Here is a 20,779-nt window from a genome sequence, read left to right as displayed (position 1 = left end):
ATAACTGGAATGTAGAACAAAACAGTTTTTTTAAAAAATGGCAATGTGTACGAAGTAATGGGCTGCTTGTTGTTACAGGATGAATAAGAATTTGGGAGGAGTCAAAATTGCATTGAAGATGAAGATGGTTGCAAGAGAAAACTCTATGGAGCTCAGCTTGGGACAGAAGCAATAAAAATGTACCTGATTTTTACGGAAGCCTTTCTCAAACAGTAAGAAAAACCATTTTCTTGCCTTCTATTTTACTGCATTTCAGCCCTGGCTGTTGACTATCCCTAACTACTGATTTACCAAATATGGTAACATTGACGTAATCGTCTCCAGAGTCTGGCTGGCGGGTTAAAGTACGCCAGATGCTTCGCAACTTCAAATACAAAAAGTTGATGGCTTCGGCTTCATCCGAATGTTGCTCGTAAACGGTCTGTTTCATCGATGTGTAAGTTGATATTAAGAGGCTTCTCCATAAATTGACGAAGGTGAACATCACTGTAACTAGGAACGACGATTGGAAAAATATGGTGAGCCACCATCTCGACGCAACGTCCATCTGCTTAAATCCTGAAAAGCAGTAGGAAACGACAGTCTGCAGAGAGTGAACCCAGCTGCTGAAGGACCACTCATACTGACCAAATATGAGATAGCCGAAGGACATGAACGTGCAAAACAACAGAATGGCGAGGACGGTCAAATTAAGAAACACAGGGAAGACTGCTGACATGGTTTGCTCCGCAAGGCGCACCTTGTACATGAACCTGAAATATCGGTAGGGTTTCAGCACCAGGAGAAAACCTAAAATACCCGCCACCATCACGTAGAGCTGGTCAATTTGAGAAACAACGTGGAAGGGGACAAATTCTTCTGGATTGAGTAGATAAAACTCCAGTAAGGTAAATGCCATCTTGAATTTCAGGGCAATGAGTAGTATAAAAAACATACAGATGTTCTTTATGGCGAAATTATTTAAATTGGTCGCTGTTTGGAGATAACCTATCCTTTCTTGACGTAACATATGAAATTCATCCGCTAAGTAGAAGACAAGAATGTAAATCATGAGTCCATAAATTACCAACCGGGAGGTGCTTTCGTACTGGAATTTAGAGAGCGTATATGAATGAACCGACAAAGTTGAACTAATGATGCCAAAGTTGGTAAACTCAAAAATGACTGTGATACTGCAGTATAGCCCTACGTCCGGAGTAAAGGTTGTCAGCTCAAAAATCAAAGCCCGGGTCCTTTTATCAAGCCATTTATTGCTTTGCAAACCTTCTAATCTTATTGTCGTATTTGGTCGTTGTTCTCCTGGGAAGAAATAAAACGAGTATCCCCCTGGGCCATATGAATTTACCACACCGTAAGACTTATATTCCCATTGATCAATATCTGACTGATACGTGAATCCTTGAAAATTGGCAACGTGGCTGGAGACGGACATGTTGATCGGCTTGGTCCATGACCCAAGGTAGTGCTTTTGATCTTCTGGATCATTAACAAAATCATAGTGACAGGATCTTTGGCCGATCAAGTAATTGTTGGCAAAATGGCCTGGAGGAAAACAAGGCCTTTCAAGATGCAGACCTCTGACCTGTCTCATTCTGGGCAAACCCAGGATTTTGGACCATGAATCTGAAAGGTAGGTGGGTAGATAGTCATTATGTATCAGTGGTACAAATGTGTCACTCATCCAAACGTAAATGTCCTCAAGTTTGGTTACTTTGGACAGACCAAGATTAAATTTATCATGGATTACTTTGTTGTGGTAAAAGGAAACGGTGGGCACAGTAGAGTAAGCCACGGTTAGAACGCAGGAGGCAAAGATAAGATGACAAATGATGTCCTTGATGAAAACAAATGCCAGGTGTTGTGCCCGCACTTTTTTCCTTAAGATGATGACTTCGTCCTCTTCCAAAGGCTCATATTCCTTGCTTTGCCTAATCTTGACCAGTTCGTGGTGAATCTTTCTGACATCCCTAGGATCTATATTCACTCTCAGCAGCTTCATCTTCTGGTACTGCTCTGCCGATACCCAGGAGATGTGCTTGCAGTACTTGATACTAATGGTACTGACCCCTGAGCTGAGGGCCATCTTTAGGGTTTGCAGCAGGAAGACACTCTGAAAAAATGACGTCATGGATGCTATGAACCATTCTGTGGAGGTGCTATAGCCGTAGGTGAGGCCATATAGGATGATGAACACGGCAGAGACGAAAGACATGAAAAAAACGATGACCCACGCGACATATCTCCACCACCAGGCAAACTGTGGCTTTCGAGTAAACACCTTAATCAGCATAATTATCCTTTTCCTTGTGCTAATTTTAGGGGGTTCCTTTTCTGAGAAGATAGTTATACTACCACCTTCATCTTCATCACTACTGGACGATGAGGAGCTTTCTTCATCTTCCTCACTTGTTTCTGAAGATGAGGGACTATAGTCAGGTACCATATCGTCCTTGTCATCGGAAGGTTTTTCCATAGAGTATCTAAATAGGACGGTCATTGTCAGCTGTAAAGGAACACAACATAGAGCACTGAAAGCCCCAATGTACATGGATCTCACAATCCGGAATTTTAATGACATGATTTCTTCTTCCTCACCACTGAAGAACATGATGTTCAGGAGCAAAGTTGAAAGCATTATAGCCAGGCAGCAAGAAACTCTCTGTAGCCGGTTAAAAGTACCGGTGACTACCTGAGAAAATATGGAAAGCCAGAGATGATCGTCTTCTAAGTCTTTAGCCAGGTGTATCAGAAAGAAATCCATTTTCTCTAACCTTGATTTCAGATTCGAAGAAAAAATGTATCTTTCTATTTTGCCATCCGCCTTGCCAAGGCCTAACCACTTCCTACATATAAATAGCCACGATCGTTGAGTATCTACGTTAAATACTTTGACTCTGCTTAAGTACCAGTTTGGGGAAGAACCATTGTTATTGTGCCAGATGTGAATGCAATAAATATCCCCTAGGTCATATCTTGTAGCGAAGAGAAAAGTATCAACAGCTCCGCGATACTGGGTTGGGAATTTGGGGTGCTTCATTCGATGGACATCACTGTAACCGTCCCTCCCAATCAATTCAAGAAATACATCAGCCGTGGTTCCGGATCCCAAGCGACTTCCGGTATAGATGGTGACCAGATAATGCATTCTGTGATAAGGGTCGTTATCTGGCAAGACAAAGATTTTGTTTTTTCTCCTGATGTCATCTTTATCTCTAATGATGGCCCAGGATGCACAGAAGATGTAGCCAGCAAAAATGAAAAACACAGTCAAAATTGTCACGGGATTTGTGTCAAAACTTGCTACGAGTACTTTCTTGATGTCCAAAGGATTGGGGTAAATAACAAATGTGCCACTGACAAATCTGACTTCAGGTTTTAAAGGCCTTGATAATTGGCGCTGAGCCATTCTGGGGTTCGCACTGCAGATACAGTGCAGTTTGGACAATCTGGTCTGAGGGCCAAGGTGGCAGGTCTCGTCGGACAGTTCAAAATTTGGAAGGTGACCCAGATCTCGGCAGCTTGCGGTAAAAACCACAATGCGAACTATCTTGGTGGTCTGCTTTCTGACCACGGGTGAAGATCTTAGGACCACGGAAATATTCTGTTTACTTGCAAGTTCAGACCAGAGCAATGCCTGCGGAAGGCAAACGATGTATGGAGCCTCAATTGCACATTCAATATTGGTCACCCTTTGCTGCGGGGTAGAAGGTTTGTCAGAGAAAGCAATGTAAGACACAAGTGGGGGGGAGCTAAAATTGAGTCCCAAGTAGATGGAGACATTGAAAGTGATGTTCCTATGGCACAAAATCTGGACATATATGTCTGGAGAGTTTCTATTGACTTCTATGCTAAACCCACCAGCTGTTACCACACGCTTTTTATCCAGCCCTATCGTCAGATTAAATGCGATGGGATCCTTATCTATTCTATCCATGATCACTTCGGCCACTTTAGGGGTGACCCCAATGACGTCACCATTTGCTTTGGCGCCAGCCACTTTGAACCCCATCACGACCGTGTGATTATCTACTGCCTTCCTCAGCCAAGGGAAAGGATTCTCCTCAAATACATAATGAACCACGGAAATCGGTGCATCTGCTGGTAACTCCTCCTGGCTTTCCAATTTCACGTTAGGATAAAAGCAATTCTTACAAGATCTCCTCTCGGAGAGAGTCCTAGAAACGTCCCGCTTTTCCTCTTTCCATAAACGGATGGACCAGCCTTTGGCTTCCATATTAACGTGGTCTTCCCCGGGGACTTTGCCTTGCAAAACTACATCTGCCAATAACTCTGACACTGAAATGATTTCCTTGATGGTGTTTGCAGGCCCATTCCTGGGGTTCGAGAGGGAAGCTCTTAACACATTGGACAGCCCAGTAAAAATGCCACCGGCAAGGACCTCTGCTTCTTGAGAGCCGAGATCAACGTCTCTGTGTCTTTTCAGAGCTTCGCTGGTCTTTCGGAGGATTCGGACCGCGATCAGCTGGGATTTCCTACTGACTTCATTTGCATTCTGAGTTATTTGACAAATGCCGGAGATTACTTGGTTTAGTATCCCTGCCTCGGTCAGGGGAATCCGCGCAGATTCGTTCAGTAGCATTTCTCGTAATTCAGTTTTAGAATGGTAGAAACTGGGTGACGGCTCAATGTTATTTAATTCAGAAGCCACCATATAGATAACGAAGCCCACGTGTAAGTAATCTTCGGTGTCAAGGAAGACAGAGGCAGAGCTATTGAGCTGTCCAACTAGCTGATACAGTTCATTGAGAATCAGATCCGTTGGCTTGCTGGTCCTTGATTCAAATACCGTTGCCTGCAAGCTGACTTGTGAAAAAGCATCATCGGTGTCGTAAACTTGAATAAGTATGTTCAGAGCATATTTTTCAGAGGGTGTACCGCTGGGAAGAAATGAGGGCGGGGTGCTCCGCCGATGACCAAGATAAACTATAGTTCCAAGTGTGTTATTTTGCAAAGATGATACGTTAGCTATTTGGGTTAGATCAGAACAAGCAACGACTCTGTAGACGAGAGGTCCTTTCTTGTCATCAAATCCAGAGCACCGGAGGGTGAATTTTGTCATCAGTGCAATGCCTTCCCTTGGTTCGACAAAACACTTTCCAATTTGCGGGGGGATGTGAACATAAAAGGAGTAGCTACACACAGCCAACTGGACTCCCTGCATACTCACTTTCAGTTTAAGGATATACAACTGGCCAGCCACGGAGCTAAAGGCCAAAGAATTTATATGCAAATACGGACTTGTTCTCCCAGTGGTTGTTTTAGAAGCCCAGTCAAAATATATTTCCTTGGAATCTGCTGAAAGGAGGCTCCAAAAGTAAACCAGATGGGCTTTTGCACAATTCAGACACTTCCCGTACAGAACCAATCTTTCCGTGGCTTTGATGCCTTTCTCACAGTTTTCCAAACAGATGATACGCAGGACAGGCCCAGAACCAGCAAGGACCTGAACAGCTTGAAACGCAGCTGCAGACTGGTGTTTCTTGATAGCGACCAGCTTAAAATAATACGTTGTGTTTTCCTGAAGGGTCTTTGGTTCCACGACTTGCACCGGCTCTTTCGAGTGGGTCCAGTACAGATCACGTTGTCTCGAGTGGCATTTCTGACCTGGACCTAACTTCATAGCAGAATAGTCTAATTCCCGTTTGCTGCAGAACCAGTGAAACAGAATTCCTTCCAGAGGTTCAGTAGAATCCGGATCCGAAGATATGGACCCATCCAAGGACCATTGATCAGAAATGCCAACGATCCGGAAGAGGCCTCCAGCTATAACTGCCCTTAACCCACTTTCTAGAATTTGGAGGAAAACCAAATCGGACCGAACGAATGTTATATTTTCTGCAGGTAGATGCACGCTCATGGTCAAATTAACATGATAGAAGCCATACGACAGGGCATTTTTAGGTATGTGCAACACAATACCCCTTGTGTTCATCCCTTCGGGGAGTGTGAGAGGGTTTGGCCAATCTGGAATCGACCATGCAGTGCTGAGCTCGTATATTTTCCAAAGAAATTCAAGAACTGGACGAGTCCTGCATTTCGCTTCGGCTGTTGCTTGCAAAGTGACGTCTTCCTCTCTCTTATAATGCAGCACAGGATCCAAAGGGTTGGGTTTATGGATTGCAATGGTCAGTTTACGACAATAACGTTTCTGGCAGGGCACAGCTGGCTCCATCACCTTTGAAGCGTAAGTCCCAAGAGCGGCTGTTAAAACAGCTCGTACGAGTCCATTTTGCCTGCAATTCACTTCTGCTACGAAGCCTGCGTACTGCGTGGGTCTGAAAGAGAAGACCGAATGAGGAAGAAAACGAACGGCATTTTTAACACGGTCCCTGTAGGTGTATGTCTTATTCCAAAGGAGGTGTTCCTTCCTGGAATGAAAAAGCTGCAGGTGGAAAGCCCAGTCACACTGCAAGTAGGGGTGTGGCACGGGAATAAACCACACAACATAGACAAAGTTTTTATCGGGAGAATGTCCACTGAAAACGTGAACTTCCATCTCTTTCTCGGCCAAGGATTTGAACAGACCTTCCTTTCGGTTCAGATATAAGTGCACGCTGAACCTGAACCACTGCATCTTCACAAATTCAATAGAAATCAGGGTAGAAAGGGCCACTTGTTGGAAAAAGAGGTGGTGGAGACTGGAGGGCCCGCTGCCTTCTAGGGTGGAATACGAGAGCCCATATTCCTGGCTAAAAAGGTATGTCCCTTCTTTGATTTTCTGTGGGTTCAGCCTGATGGAAATCGGGCCAGCATTGCTTCCTTGGAAAATCAAAGTGTCGTTAGAGAAATTGAAGTGTCCGTTCAGCTTCTCGGAGAACGTTTTACTAGTACGGAAGTAGATTCTGGAGATTACCTTCTTCCCAGAAGCTTGCGAAATGGGCGGAGCGCAGAAATTGCTTTGCAGAGCAAAAGGATTGTATTTGTAGGAGAGAGAACATTCCTCCTGTCCTTGCAGATCCTCCAGTGTGTAGGCTGTTACGCTGGAGCTCAGAGGCTGGAGACTCCAGGAGAGGGCGAGAGACCTCTGGGTTCGGCTAAGCAGGGCAGAAGAAGCACTGAAGACATGGAGAAGAGCAGGCTCCACGTGGATGCTCAGACTAAGGCTGAGGGGAGGCCCATTCTCTAGGTGCAACAAAACTGTATAGAATCCACGCTGGGGATAACGCACGGCGACGTGGTAGTGATAATAGACTTCGCAGACATGGGGCAACGATGTGGGGAGGCCTTGAGTGGAAGCAAAGGGCTCATTGTATTGGTTGCTGGGAATGAGGTGGCCTGCAGGGCTGCCCCCTTCACTTTTCAAGCGGTAGCTCCAGGAGGAACTTTTGAGGCGTGCGCACCAGCCTACCGTCACAGGCTGCCATTCCCAGATAGGAAGGCTCTGTGGTGACAGGAGGAAGAGCTGGACGTCTTGCCTGGAAATTTCAACGCTAAAGTTGTGGTGAATGCAGGGAGGCTGGCCGCACAGGGCTGACATGCACCGAATTACAATCCGAGTCAGGGTCCAGGGTGAGTAGGGCCTTTCTCCATCCAGGCCTTTGCTCAACACAAGCTGACCTGACCAGTCATTGGTCTGCGTGACCAAGATGGCGTCTTGGTACCACTGACAGTGAGGAGGAGGAGGAGGAGGAGGAAGAAGTTGGGTATCTGGCTCTCCTCTCTCGATCTCTGGTGTCCCTTCAGGCATCCTGGAATACTTCAGGTCAACCTGTCCATCCCAGGCGCATGAGAGGCTCAGTTCAGTGTCGTGCTTCTGGTAGACACGGTGCTGGGCATTTGAGCAGGTCACCTGCAAAGGGGGAGGCCAAATATGATGCGTTGTGGCTATTGTACACTGACCAACGTACCCCAACAGAACAACCAGGAGCTCTGGGCAATGCATTTGGGGGGGGTGTTTGAGCACTCAGGAAACAGCTTGTCAGCATCCAGCTCCAGCCAAGGACACAGATTGTTTTGATTCTAGAACCCGAGCGGTTGCCCCGAGCAACTGGAATTCCAGGCCATTGTGGAAGATCTTGTAAAATTGTCTTGTGAAAAGATCTTGTGAAAAATGGTCGTAAGTCACTTTTTTTCAGCACCGTTGTAACTTTGAATGGTCAGTGAAGGAACTGTTGTAACTCAAGGACTACTTGTATTGATTTTATGGTTGGCTGTTTTATTTGCGTTGTGACCCTCCCAGAATTGTGTTTTCAGATGGACGAGGTAGAAATCTTTTAATTTGATTCATTAATTAGCTGCAGAGACGATCCCAAAAATGTTCCAGACATTTTGTCCTGGATGTGCCTCGGGTATCCTGCACCCAAAACAAAGCATGTCTATCTTTTGAGAATCTGATTTCAATCCCATCCCATTTTGAGAGGATGGTTTGGAGGCCTGCGACAGTTTCCAAATGTTTTCATTGAGCTATTGGCTTAAACATTAATACGTGAGTCACCGTTTTTCAAATCTTTTCCAACCTCACCGGGATTGCAGCAATCATGTCTCAATCCTGTTGGTTTAGACTGAAAGAAGAGTTATGTGACCAGGGGTGGGATCCAAAAATTTTAGAAACCATTTCTCTGCCCAGTTACTGGGTGGGCGTGGCCATGGTGGGTGTGGCCTAGTCAGCCGCCTGCACCATGGCAGGGGGGCGTTTTTGCCCTCGCTGGGCTCCGGAGGCTTTACTCAAGCTTCTGGGAGAGCAAAAATGGCCTCCCCAGGCTTCAGAGGCCCTCTGGAGGCTGGAAACAGACCCATTTCCAGCCTGCTTGAGAGCTTCCAGTAGGCCTGTTTTTTTGCCCTCCCTGAGCCTCTGTGCAAACCTTGCACTTACCTGCATCCAAAATGGGCTGTGTGGAGACTCCTGGGAGGGGAGGGAAGGGATGGGCGGGGCCAGCCAGGAGTGGGATTTGGCGGTTCTCCAAACTGCACAGAATTTTAGCTAGAGATTCTCCCGAACCCCTGTAAATCCCCAGCAGCCCACACCTGGATCTGACCAGGGGTGGGTTCTACTTACCTTTACTACCGGTTCGCAGTGGGGCTCCGCACGCTCTTCTGCGCATGCACAGAAGCGTTTTGATGACGTCGGGGTCAGTGGGCGGAGCCTCCCGCCGGTTTTACTACCAGTTCTATAGAACCAGTGCGAACCGGGGGCAACCCATCACTGGATCTGACCCGGGAAAGCGAAGAGGAAAGAACAATTAAGGCAGAGTTTTCCAACCATGGCCACTTTTAACACGTGGGGACTTGAAGTCCCCACATGTTAAAGTGGCCATGGTTGAGAAACATTTAATTAAGGATATGGTCAAGCCTCACAAACACTGCTCTCAGTTTGTATAATTTTTGTTATGCTTGAGTTGCACACTGGTGTAGCATTTGCTTCATTTTGCTAGCAGGCCGGGAGTGCAAAGGGTGTGTGTGTGTGTGTGGGCACATGTGTGTCTGTTTGCCTACTCTGTTTCATGCACAAGGCTAACGCTATTGAAGAAAAATACATTGTTGATTTGCCTGTCTAGCAAGCTGAGTTTTGCCACGTTTTGTGTCCTGTTAATAACCTTTTTTATTTTTGCTTTGATCGCATGATTTTTTTGACTCTTCCCGAAGATATCCTTGGTTTCAAGGCTCTTGAGCAAGGACGTCAAACTTGCGGCCCGCGGGCTGGATGCGTCACATGCTGGCCATGCCCACCCCCGATTTAGCAAAGGGGAAAAAAGTTGTGATATGTTACATGACGACGTGTCGTCCAGTGGTGGAATTCAAATTTTTTTACTACCGGCTTAGTGGGCGTTGTTAGGATATGCTATAAGTCTAACAAGTTGTCCAGGCAATATATGTGTTCTATAACTTTAAATGTAATGCTGAGTAATTGTACTGCTGAGTCATTGTAATGACTAATGACTGCTGACTGACTGCTGATTGCAATTATCATAATTGTACTGTTGAGTCATTGCACTGCTGACTTCACTTATCTTAAGCGGATAATTTCTAGTGTAAACTGTATATAAGAAGGAAGCCGAGCTATAGTCATTGTTGGACCTGCTCTCATCATTGCTTGACTTGCTGCTTGACTGGAACTGTTGATTGGAACTGTTACTGTCGTGTGTGAAGACGTGGATTGATATGCTGCCATCGTGATTTGTTACCAGTGTGAATTACTGCTGTTTTTCTGGTAAGAAGACATCTGTAACTTCGGACTGATTTGAATGGCTAAAGACTTGGATTGACTAAAAGACTATGCAATTGTTTTTCACTACAAAGTAAAAGCTTTGTTAAACCACTTTGTATGTATTGTATTCATTGCTCTCAGTACCGTTTCTCTGTGCACTTACTCTGCTGGTTGGTAACACAACAATATCCTTAACAGGTGTGGCAGGGGAAGGAGACTGCAAAATCTCCATTCCCACCTCACTCCAGGGGAAGAATACTGCAAAATCTCCATTCCCACCCCACTCCTGGGGGAAGGATACTGCAAAATCCCTATTAGTATTACTGTTTTATTATTACTACTATTATTACTGGTTTTCAATCACTGTGTATTTGCGACAGGTAGACACACCTTTTATTCCAGTAATTCTGCAGCTGCTGGCCCCCATTTTTCACCAGATATCTAGGAATTTCAACATCTAGCACGGACCATATTAACCCGGGCGACATGCGAGCTGGTATGGCTTTCTGAAATGTACGTCTCATGATATTTTTAATGGGAGAGACACTCTTTGTCTGACTCCTCTAATGAGACCTGTCCAGTACGGTTGAACCTCTGGCATAGCTCTCATCTTCTTCAAGAGCACACAAGCCCCACAACCACATATTATCATTATTATTGATCATTGCACAGTCAGCCAGATGTTCAGACTGGGTTTGGCATTTTGTCTACCCATCAAGTCCTCACAAAGGACCTGGGATAGGCAAATCTGGATTTTTGATGGTGTTACATATATCGCAGGATGGAAGCTGTTCCAAATAAAGCTGCCTTCGGCAATTGACTGATGGCAATTGACCTCCTCCTCCTCATTATTGTTAATATTATTGTTATTATTATTTATTAATAATAAATAATACCAAGGACCTGGGATAGGCAAATCTGGATTTTTGATGGTGTTACATATCACAGGATGGAAGCTGTTCCAAATAAAGCTGCCTTTTGCAATTGACTGATGGCAATTCACCACCACCACCACCACCTCCTCTCTTCTTCTTCTTCTTCTTCTCCTCCTCCTCCTCCTCCTCCTCCTCCTCCTCCTCCTCCTCCTCTTCTTCTCTTTCTCCTCCTCCTCCTCTTCTTCTTCTCCTCCTCCTCCTCCTATCATCATCATCATCATCATCATCATCATCATCATCATCATTCCAAGTCACTCTTTCCCTTCTTCAGTTCGCTGGTAGCTCTCAGCCCAAGAGTGAAATCTTGAAATATTCAATTTTCTGCCCGGCATGGAATAACAGCACCACAGTATTAGGGAAGGGACCTTGGAGGTCTTCTAGTCCAACCTCCTGCTCAGTCAGGAAAACCATATACCATTTGTCCAATCTCCTCTGAAAAACCCCAAATGATGGAAAGTCCAGTTGCCTCTTGAAAAAGCAACAAACCATGACCTGTGGCTAGGACGCTGAACTTGTCGGTCAGAAAGGTCGGCAGTTCGGCGGCTCCAATCCCTAGTACAGGTCTCCCGGGTTGGGCTAGATGACCTCCAAGGCCCCTTCCCACTCTGTTACTGTTAAGACGGAGAATCTCCACAGACACTCGAGTGACGGAGCACCTATAAGGGCTGCGGGTTCGGCCACCTCACGAAGGGGCACTCACTAACCCGATTCGTGTGGGGGGCCGGGGCCGGGGCAGGCCGAAGCTCCGGCAGAGGAGAACGGGGAGCGAAGTATCACTCCGCCCTGCGACGCCGCCAAGGAGCCCGGCAGGCCGACGGCAGGCCGGGGCGGGTGCGCTTTCGTTTTGGAAGGCGGCGCCCGGCGTCTGCCTTCCGCCGCCCCTTCCTCGCTCAGAGGCCGGAGCTCCGCAGACGGGAGGCGGTAACCGGGGCAGCATGACGGGGCTACGGGACTGCAAGGTGAGGCGGGGGTGGGGGGGCTGGGGGCTCCGGCCCGGGGAGGGCTTGTGTGTGGAGGGAGCTGCTGGGCGTCTTGGCCGGGCTCCGGACCGTTTTTGCCCCGCTTCAAGTTTCTGCAGCCGCTTTGAAAGCGTCCGTGGGTTTTGCCGTGGAGGCCGGAGAACGTCCCGCTGTCGCGACGCAGCCAAGTGGGCTTTCCGAGTGGTCTCCTGTCCCGTCCTGTTTCTTTGCCCGGATCAGCGGAGATTAAGGGGTGGGGTAGGGGGGCTTCCATAGGTTCCCTCCGGCCAGATCCAGCCTGGGGCTGAGCAGAGGCGAGAGCGGTCCTAAGGAACAGAGAGAGAGAGCTGGGTTCAAATTCAGCCTTAGTTTAGCCATAGACCTTTACAGGGTGGAACTATGGGGCACTTCGGTGCCAGTCTGCCCACCCAGTCTGCAGAGTTAGCTGAGACTCGAGGGCAACTTACATGCCACCTTGGAGCTGCTTGAACCAAGAGGGTGGCATAACTCAGAAAATGATCTTTTCTTGACTGTGGCTGTTGCAAAGCCAAACTTCTTGCAGGCTCTTTTCCTGGTGGTGCCCCATCCCTCCTGTGCACAGGCTGTCACAAAGACCCAGCTGCTCGGGGGCAAGAGAAGTTTGCAGGTCAAGTGCCCCCCCCCACAGTTTTCCCCAGGTTGCAGCAGATGTTGGGGCAAGGTGTGAGATATGGGATGGGGAGAGCAATGCCAGCTTGCTTCCTTGGCATGGAAGACCGGCTGATGTTCCCTTTGGTCAGCTGTTGCAACTCCTGGAGGCAGAATTGCGCTGGTCTGGTTGGCAGCCGTTCCCAAGAGTTTAATACCGGAGTGGGAAGCGTGAGGCGAAGGAGGGAAAAGGTTAGGAAGCACGTTATTCATTACCTGGCCATCCGAATCGTGGACAAAGTGCAGGAAGTTGTATTTTGGGCTCCTGGGCAGGGCTCTGCGGTTGAAGCTTCGTGAAGAAGTTTTTGCAATCGTTTCGCAAGTAGAACTGGCTTTAAACGAGTCGGGTTAAGGATTTTTGGAGTTTCTGGCTAGGTTCTTGCTTGGATTGGGTGGCCTGAATAGATGTCCCGTTGGGGAAAGGGTGGTAAGTGACACGACATAGGCTACAGCATCATTGCTTGAAATGAGGTCACAAAATCTGGTGCACAGGATGTGTGTGGTGAGGCCATGATGTCTGATGACATCTCAACCCAAGGGATGTGGATAAATGACCGTGAGAGCCAATTTGGTGCAGCGGTGAAGCACCAAGCTAGAAACCAGGAGACTGGGAGTTCTAGATCCACTTTGGGCACAAAACCGGCTTGTGCCAGTTGCTTTTTCTCAGCCCTAGGAAAGAGGCAATGGCAAAGCACTTCTGAAAAACCTTGCCAAAACACTGCCCAGGCAATCTATCAGAATTGTACGTGATTGAACAGAAGGAGAAAAGTCCATCTACGTGCAGTGCTACCTTTATAAACATTAAAAATAATACCATGCTAGGATCCAGGCATACTGGGGTGTGAAGAGATGGACTTTGAACTGAAAATGAGTGCCAGATTAGGGAGGGGAGGGCTTGAAGAATATATTTTGAGGGGTGATTTTGCGTATATGTGTGCATGCGTGTGCTTGTGTGCCCAGGGTGGGTTCTACTTACCTTTACTACCGGTTTGCAAAGGGGCCACACGCGTGGGCTCACTTCGTTCGCTTGTGTGTGTGCTCTTCTGTGCATGCGCAGAACAGTGTGGGTTACCCCCGGTTCGGACCGGTTCTATAGAACCCGTAGTAAAACCGGCAGAAGCTCCGCCCACCGACCCGATGTCATCAGGAAGCTTCTGCACATGCGCAGAAGCGCGCACACACACACGGCCCCGTTGCAAACCAGTAGTAAAGGTAAGTAGAACCCACCCCAGCACAGAAGCTTCCTGATGACGTCCAGGTCAGTGGGCGGAGCCTCCCGCCGGTTTTACTATCGGTTCTTGAGAACCGGTCCGAACCGGGGGCAACCCATCAATGTTGTGTGCCCTTCAATTTAGTCTTGACTCCTGGAGACTCCTTTGACATTTCTTGGCAACGTTTTGAAGTTTCAAAACCATTTCCCAGATAGTTTTCAGACTCTGGTGCAGTGGTGGGTTGCTCCTGGTTCGCTCCGGTTCGCAAGAACCGGTAGTAAAAGTTTTTAGTAGTTCGGAGAACCAGTAATAACATTGGCTGGCCATGCCCCCAAACTGGTCCCCGGCCCGGTCGCCACTCGCTTACCCCGCCCACCTCATCAGAGGCTTTTTTTTTTTTTTACTTTTAAAAGCATTTTTTCTACAACCTCTTCGGCTGAAAAAATGCTTTTAAAAGTTAAAAAAAAAGCCTCTGATGATCGCGTGGCTCAGCTGGGATTTCAGAGGCTTTTAAAAGCATTTTTTCTACAACCTCTTCGGTCGAAGAGGTTGTAGGGAAAAAAATGCCTTTAAAAGCCTCTGATGATCCCAGCTGACTTGCCTGATCGTCAGAGGCTCCTAAAAGCATTTTTTTCTGCAACCTCTTAAGGTTGTAGAAAAAATGCTTTTAAAAGTAAAAAAAAAAAAAGTTGGCCACGCCTACCCAGTCACATTAACCCCCACAAGCCATACCCACAAAATAAGCCACGCCCACAGAACCGGTAGTAAAAAATTTTAGAACCCACCCCTGCTCTGGTGGATTAGAACCCACCATCTCTAGATTTGTAGGTGAAAACCATATGGGTCACCTTTGGCCAGTCACTCTCCCTCAGCCCAAGCCATAGGGCGGCTGTTGTGTGGAAAATAGGAGGAGGAAGGAGCATATAAGTATGTTCGCCGCCTGGAGTTATTTTATCAACAATAATAAAGATGGGATATAAATAAATAAACTACACTACAACTTTGAGGGGTAAGGCCAATCATTATTTGCTAGTTATACCATTAGTTGTAGCAAATACTGGTTTTTGCTAGTTACGGAAAGTACTGTTGCTACTATTGATTGTAGCAACAGTAGATTATGGGATGGAGGGGAAAAATAGACTGATTTGCCAGCCGTGTAAAAGATAGCATGATTTTCTGAACATGTAAAGCTATGCAAGATTGGGTTCCTTTAAGTGCTAGGATGGGAGACTACCAGGAGATCCCAGGCCTGTGCTAATCGGAGAATCAAAAAGGACATCCTAGAAGAAGGGAATGGGGAGGCCAAGAAAGCAACATGAAGTGAGCAGCTGTTGAGCTGAAATCAAAGAAAGATTTCTCTCTTTTCTGCCTGCCATATCTTGAGAGAAATAGTAGTGCTATTATGAATAGCAATTATGTCTGTCTTGGCTCCCAAGGGAAGAATTTCAAAACCCTAGTTGGATAATGATGATAATTTTTTGTCTCGGGATGTATTCTCACAGTGTTAAAAGCCAGCGGCATTCGCAGGGGTGGCTGTGAATCAAAACCCTTCAGTAAGGCATTTGACAAAGTAGACCACAACCTACCTCTTGGTAGACTAAAAAAATGTAGGATAGACAGCATCACCTATCAGACGGATTTGTAGCTGATTGACAAATTGCACTCAACACATGGCATCAATGGAACTACATCTACATGGAAGGAAGGAAACAGGGAGGTATTTCAAAGTTCTGTTTTAGGCCCAGTCCTCTTCAACATCTTCATACATGATTCAGATAAGAGGATAGAAGGAGAACTCGGCAAATTTGGAGATGACACTAAACTGGCAGGAATAGTCAACACTCCAGAAGATAGCCTCAAGATCCAGATGGATCTCAACAGACTTGAACACTGGGCCCTATCTAACAAAATGACATTCAATGTAGAGAATATAGAGTTTTACACTTGGCAAGAAAGATCAAATGTCCAGGTACAGATCAGGTGAAACCTGGCTCAAGAGCAATATTTGTGAGAGGGATTTGGAGTCCTAGTGGAACAATCACTTAAATATAAGCCAGCAGTGTGTGGCAGCAGCCAAAAAAGCCAATGCAATCATAGGTTCAGTGGTGGGGTTCAGCCAGTTCGCACCACTTAGGGAGAACCGGTTGTTAACTTTCTGAGCAGTTTGGCAAACTGGTTGTTGGAAGAAATCATTAGGGCAGAGAACCGGTTTGTTAAATTACTTGAATCCCATCACTGCATAGGTTGCATTAAAAGAGCAGAGGAATAGAATCAAGTTCGCATCAGGAGTGAAATCCAGCAGGTTCTGACAGGTTCTGGAGAATTGGTAGCGGAAATTTTGAGCAGTTTGGCGAACCAGTAGCGGAAATTTTGAGTAGTTCGGAGAACCGGCAAATGCCACCTCTGGCTGGCCCCAGAGTGGGGTGGGAATGGAGTTTTTGCATTATCCTTCCCCCAGGAATGGGGAGGGAATGGGGATTTTGCAATATCCTTCCCCTGGAGTGGAGTGGGAATGGAGATTTTGCAGTATCCTTCCCCTGCCACGCCCACCAAGCCACACCGCACCCACCAAGTCACGCCCACAGAACCGGTAGTAAAAAAAAATTGAATTTCATCACTGCATCACGTGAAGTATTAGTACCACTTTATAAAGCCTTAGTGAGACCACACCTAGAATATTGTATCCAGTTTTGGTCACCATGTTATAAAAAAGATGCAGAGACTCTGGAAACAGTGCAGAAAAGAGCAACGAAGATGGACTGGAGGTTAAAACATGAAGTATGGTTACTGGAACTGGGTTTGTTTAGGGCTGACATAATAGCACTGTTCCAATAATTGTGACCTGCCACCAAGAAGATGGGGGTATCAGCCTATTCTCCAAAGCACCCGAAGGCAGGACGAGAAGCAACAGATACTAATCGAGGAGATTAGTACATGGTACACATGGTTGGAAAAAATGATAAAAAAACACATAGACTTTAAACCAGAGATTTTTTTATTAGGAATTATACCAGAAACATACAATAGAAAATTGAGATATTTGATTGTGAATGTATTGACAGCGGCTAGAATTGTGTTTGCTAAAAACTGGAAAAAAGAAAAAATACCAACGCAAGATGAAGTTATTAAGAAAATCATGGAATGTGCTGAAATGAGTAAATTGACATTTGAAATTAGAGAACAAGAAGATAAACAATATTATAAGATATGGGATTTATTTTACCAATGGCTAGATGATAAAACATGGAAATGAAATATGAAATATAAAATAAATGTTAGAATATAATATGTGAAAATATTTTTGGGGGGAACGATAATGCCATTGTTGAATAAATGAGAATAATGAGATAAAGATATATATCAGGTTGATAATATGAGAAATTAGATAATTAGTAAAATATGACTATGGGGAAGAAGCACAAGGGATTTGCAACCGATCGACACACTGCTTGAAATTGTATTGGATGAAGGATGTTTTATGTTTTGTTTGTTTAAAAATAAAAAAAAAATTGGGAAAAAACAAAGAATCTGACCAGATTCACTTAACAGTCATGTCACTAACTTAACAACTCAGGTAGTCCTCGACGTATGACCATAATTAAATCCAAAATATCTGTTGTTAAGTAAGATATTTGTTAAGTGAGTTTTGCCCCATTTTACGGCCTTTCTTGCCTCAGTTTTTAAGGGAATCACTGCAGCTGATGAGTTAGTAACCTGGTTGTTAAGTGAATCTGGCTTCCCCGTTGATTTTGCTTGTCAGAAGGTAGCAAACAAAAATCACGTGATCTTTTGGGACACGGCAACGGTCATAAGCAGGGGTGGGTTCTAAATTTTTTTACTACCGGTTCTGTGGGCGTGGCTTATTTTATGGGTGTGGCTTGGAGGTTATGTGACTAGGTGGGCATGGCTAGCTGGTCAGAGTCATTTCTGGAAGGTCCTCGCACTTACGACCAGTCCTCGCACTTACGACCCAACTCATTTGTTTGCTTTTAACACTGATCAGCAGTAGGACGGCCCTTTGAAGCCCTGCGGCAAGAGTTTAAACAGTTTTTTTCCCTCTAGTCATCAGCTGGGACTCAGGAGGCAGCAATAGATTGGGGGTGGGACCAAATAAAAGGTAAGAATAACATGGGGGGGTGGGGTGGGGGAGAACCGGTTCGGTGACGTCATATTGTCACCGCTACTGGCTCGGCCGAACCGGACCGAACCGGGAGGAACCCACCACTGGTCATAAGTATGAAACAGTTGCCCAGCATCTGAATTTTGATCACATGATCATAGAGATGCTGCAAAGGTGATAACTGTGAAAAACTGTCATAAGTCACTTTTTTCAGTGCCGTTGTAACTTTGAATGGTCACTAAATGAACTGTTGAGGTGTTCAACTGTTAAGGTGAGGACTACCTGTACAGTAATTCACTTAATCACTCCTGCAATAAAAGTTGTAAAATGGGGCAAATCTCACTTAACAACTGCCTTCCTTAGCAGCAAAAATTTTGGGCTCAATTGGAGTACCCGTACTATATTTTAATCCATTGAAGGTAATGAAAAAATACATTTACCAAAGTTGCATAGATTTTAAGCCTCTTTATTGTTAAAAAAAATCAACATAAGCAACCATTTGAATTGAGAAAAGTGTCTTTCCTTTTTGTATTTTTTGTAATTTTGTGCTTCTGTTTCATTTTTCCATTTTGCATCTTTTCCAGGCCTGGCAGGATGCAGGACTTTTCCTTTCAACCACCAGTAATGAGGCTTGTAAACTTTTTGATGCTGCGTTGACTCAGGTGGGGATGAGGAAAAGATTATGGAAGAGACTGACGGGCATAAACATTCTTATTACTAATGGTCAGTTGCAGAAATTGTGACAAGGGGAGAGAAAATGGCAAGAGTTTTATACCATAAAGACAAGCAAGTTGATGGGTGCTCCAACATTGGAGGCTTTTAAGAAGAGACTGGACAGCCATTTGTCTAGAATGATATATCGCCGTGATGGAGAACCTTTGGCACACATGCCACAGGTGGCATGTGGAGCCATTGGGCACGCAAGCGTTGCCCTAGCTCAGCTCCAGTGCGCATGTGCGCACCAGCCAGCTGATTTTCGGGCCTTCCAGGCCCACCGGATGTTGGGAAACAAACCATTTCTGGCCTCAAGAGGGCCCCTGGGGGGGAAGGCCGTTTTCACCCTCCCCAGGCTCCTAGAAAGCTTCTGGAGCCTGGGGAGGGCGAAAAACAGGCCTACTGGGCCCACTGGTAACTTTTTTGCCATTGGTTGCCAAAAGCGGGGGTAACACGGGGGGGTCATGTGCGCAGGCGCGGGGAGGCATTGAATTATGGGTGGGGGCATACACGCAAGTGACCGCCCCGCGCTCACCCCGCTTTTGGCACGCGACGGCAAAAAGGTTAGCCATCACTGATATAGGGTCTCCTACTTGAACAGAGGACTGGACTAGAAGACATCCAAGGTCCCTTTGATTCAAGGTGCTGGTATTAACCCATAAAGCCCTTCATGGCTTAGGCCCAGGTTATTTGTCGGACCACCTGCAACCAGCGTCAACTTCCCATCGCCCGGTGCGCTCTCACAGAGAGGGCCTACTCAGGGTGCCGTTGGCTAGACAATGTCGGCTGGCGGCTCCCAGGCGTAGAGCCTTCTCTGTGAGCGCCCCCACCCTTTCAAATCAACTCCCCTTGGGGCTCCAGTTGGCCCCTGACCTTCACACCTTCCGCCGTGAATTGAAAACCTGGCTATTTATGTCCCCCGGCCTGGACTGATGGGGTAGTATATTTTAAATTTAAAAAAAAAAAAACTTTTGATTTTTTTATGTATATTCATTGTTTTTAACAGTCACTTGGTCGACTGTCATTGTGAGCCGCCCTGAGTCCTTGGAGATAGGGCGGCATACAAATTTTATAAAATAAATAAATTAATTAAATAATTCTGTTATTCTGTTATTCTGATTCCGGTTATAGTTTTGGCAGACTTTCTAGAACTTCATAAATGCAGAGGAAGATATGGGGGGGGTGGGGTGGAGTGTCAGGATGCCTACTTCTCTCTCCCCCTTTTAAAATTAGATGCACAAACTGGTGTCTTGTGTAAATTCTATCTAGATTAGAAATACACATGTGCGACATTTTTGGGAAGGGTTGAAGTGGTGAATGGGTAGTAAATGTGAAGTACCATCCCCCAGTGGTGGGATTCAGCCGGTTCGGGCTGGTTCGGGCAAACCGGTTGTTAAATTGCTGGCTGGCTCCTCCCTGTCCCTTCCAGGAGTCCCCATGCATCCCGTTTTGGCTCCCAGGTAAGTGCAGGGAAGCCTAATAGGCCCAAAACGTGGCCCGGGGGTGTGTGCAACGCGGCTCCCCTGCGTCCCGTTTTTGCTCCCAGAAGGCTGCAAGGAGGCCTACTAGGCCCAAAACGGGGAATGTGGGGGGGGCGAAGCAGCATCCCCCGCGTCCCATTTTTGCTCCCAGAAGGCTGCAGGGAGGCCTACTATGCCCAAAATGGGGCACGGGGGGGGCAGAGCAGCCTCCCCTGCGTCCCGTTTTTGCTCCTGGCAGGTGCAGGAGGCCGAGTGCTGCCTGTCACACTCCCTGGCCACTCCCACCATGGCCACGCCCACCCAGCCGGTCATTAGGGCAGAGAACCGGTCATTAAATTATTTGAATCCCACCACTGCCCCTCCTCCCCCAAGAATTCTCTTTATTAGTGGCCAACACACAAAATGAAGTCAAACCAGACAAATCCAGGCAATAACTGGGGAACTTTTTTATTTTTCAAAAACATGCTATTGCTGGCCGGATGGCAACCATTCTTGAACAAACAGACT

The 20,779-nt window shown here is 46.3% G+C and overlaps 2 protein-coding genes across 2 annotated transcripts in view; one reads left to right on the top strand and one right to left on the bottom strand.

Moving 5' to 3' along the window:
- Positions 1-205: 205 nt before the first annotated feature.
- On the bottom strand, positions 206-12,037 carry LOC139319582 (polycystin family receptor for egg jelly-like). Its single transcript, XM_070947485.1, has 2 exons — positions 11,801-12,037; positions 206-7,810 (listed from the first exon to the last, which is right to left on the bottom strand). The coding sequence occupies exons 1-2, from the start codon at positions 12,035-12,037 to the stop codon at positions 206-208; spliced, it is 7,842 nt and encodes a 2,613-aa protein (XP_070803586.1).
- TTC38 (tetratricopeptide repeat domain 38) overlaps positions 12,017-20,779 on the top strand; it is a 31,108-nt gene continuing 22,345 nt past the window's right edge. Inside the window, exons 1-2 of the mRNA XM_070946819.1 lie at positions 12,017-12,059; positions 18,662-18,739. Coding sequence (XP_070802920.1) covers positions 12,036-12,059; positions 18,662-18,739 — 102 coding nt within the window. The 5' untranslated portion in view covers positions 12,017-12,035. The remainder of the gene's footprint in view (positions 12,060-18,661; positions 18,740-20,779) is intronic.

The sequence above is a fragment of the Pituophis catenifer genome, unplaced genomic scaffold (assembly GCF_029215685.1).
Source record: "Pituophis catenifer annectens isolate HBS135680 unplaced genomic scaffold, rPitCat1.0.hap2 SCAF_7, whole genome shotgun sequence".
NCBI classification, from domain to species: Eukaryota; Metazoa; Chordata; class Lepidosauria; order Squamata; family Colubridae; genus Pituophis; species Pituophis catenifer.
Note: the sequence above shows the minus strand (reverse complement) of the source record. Positions and strands in the feature narration are given on the sequence as shown.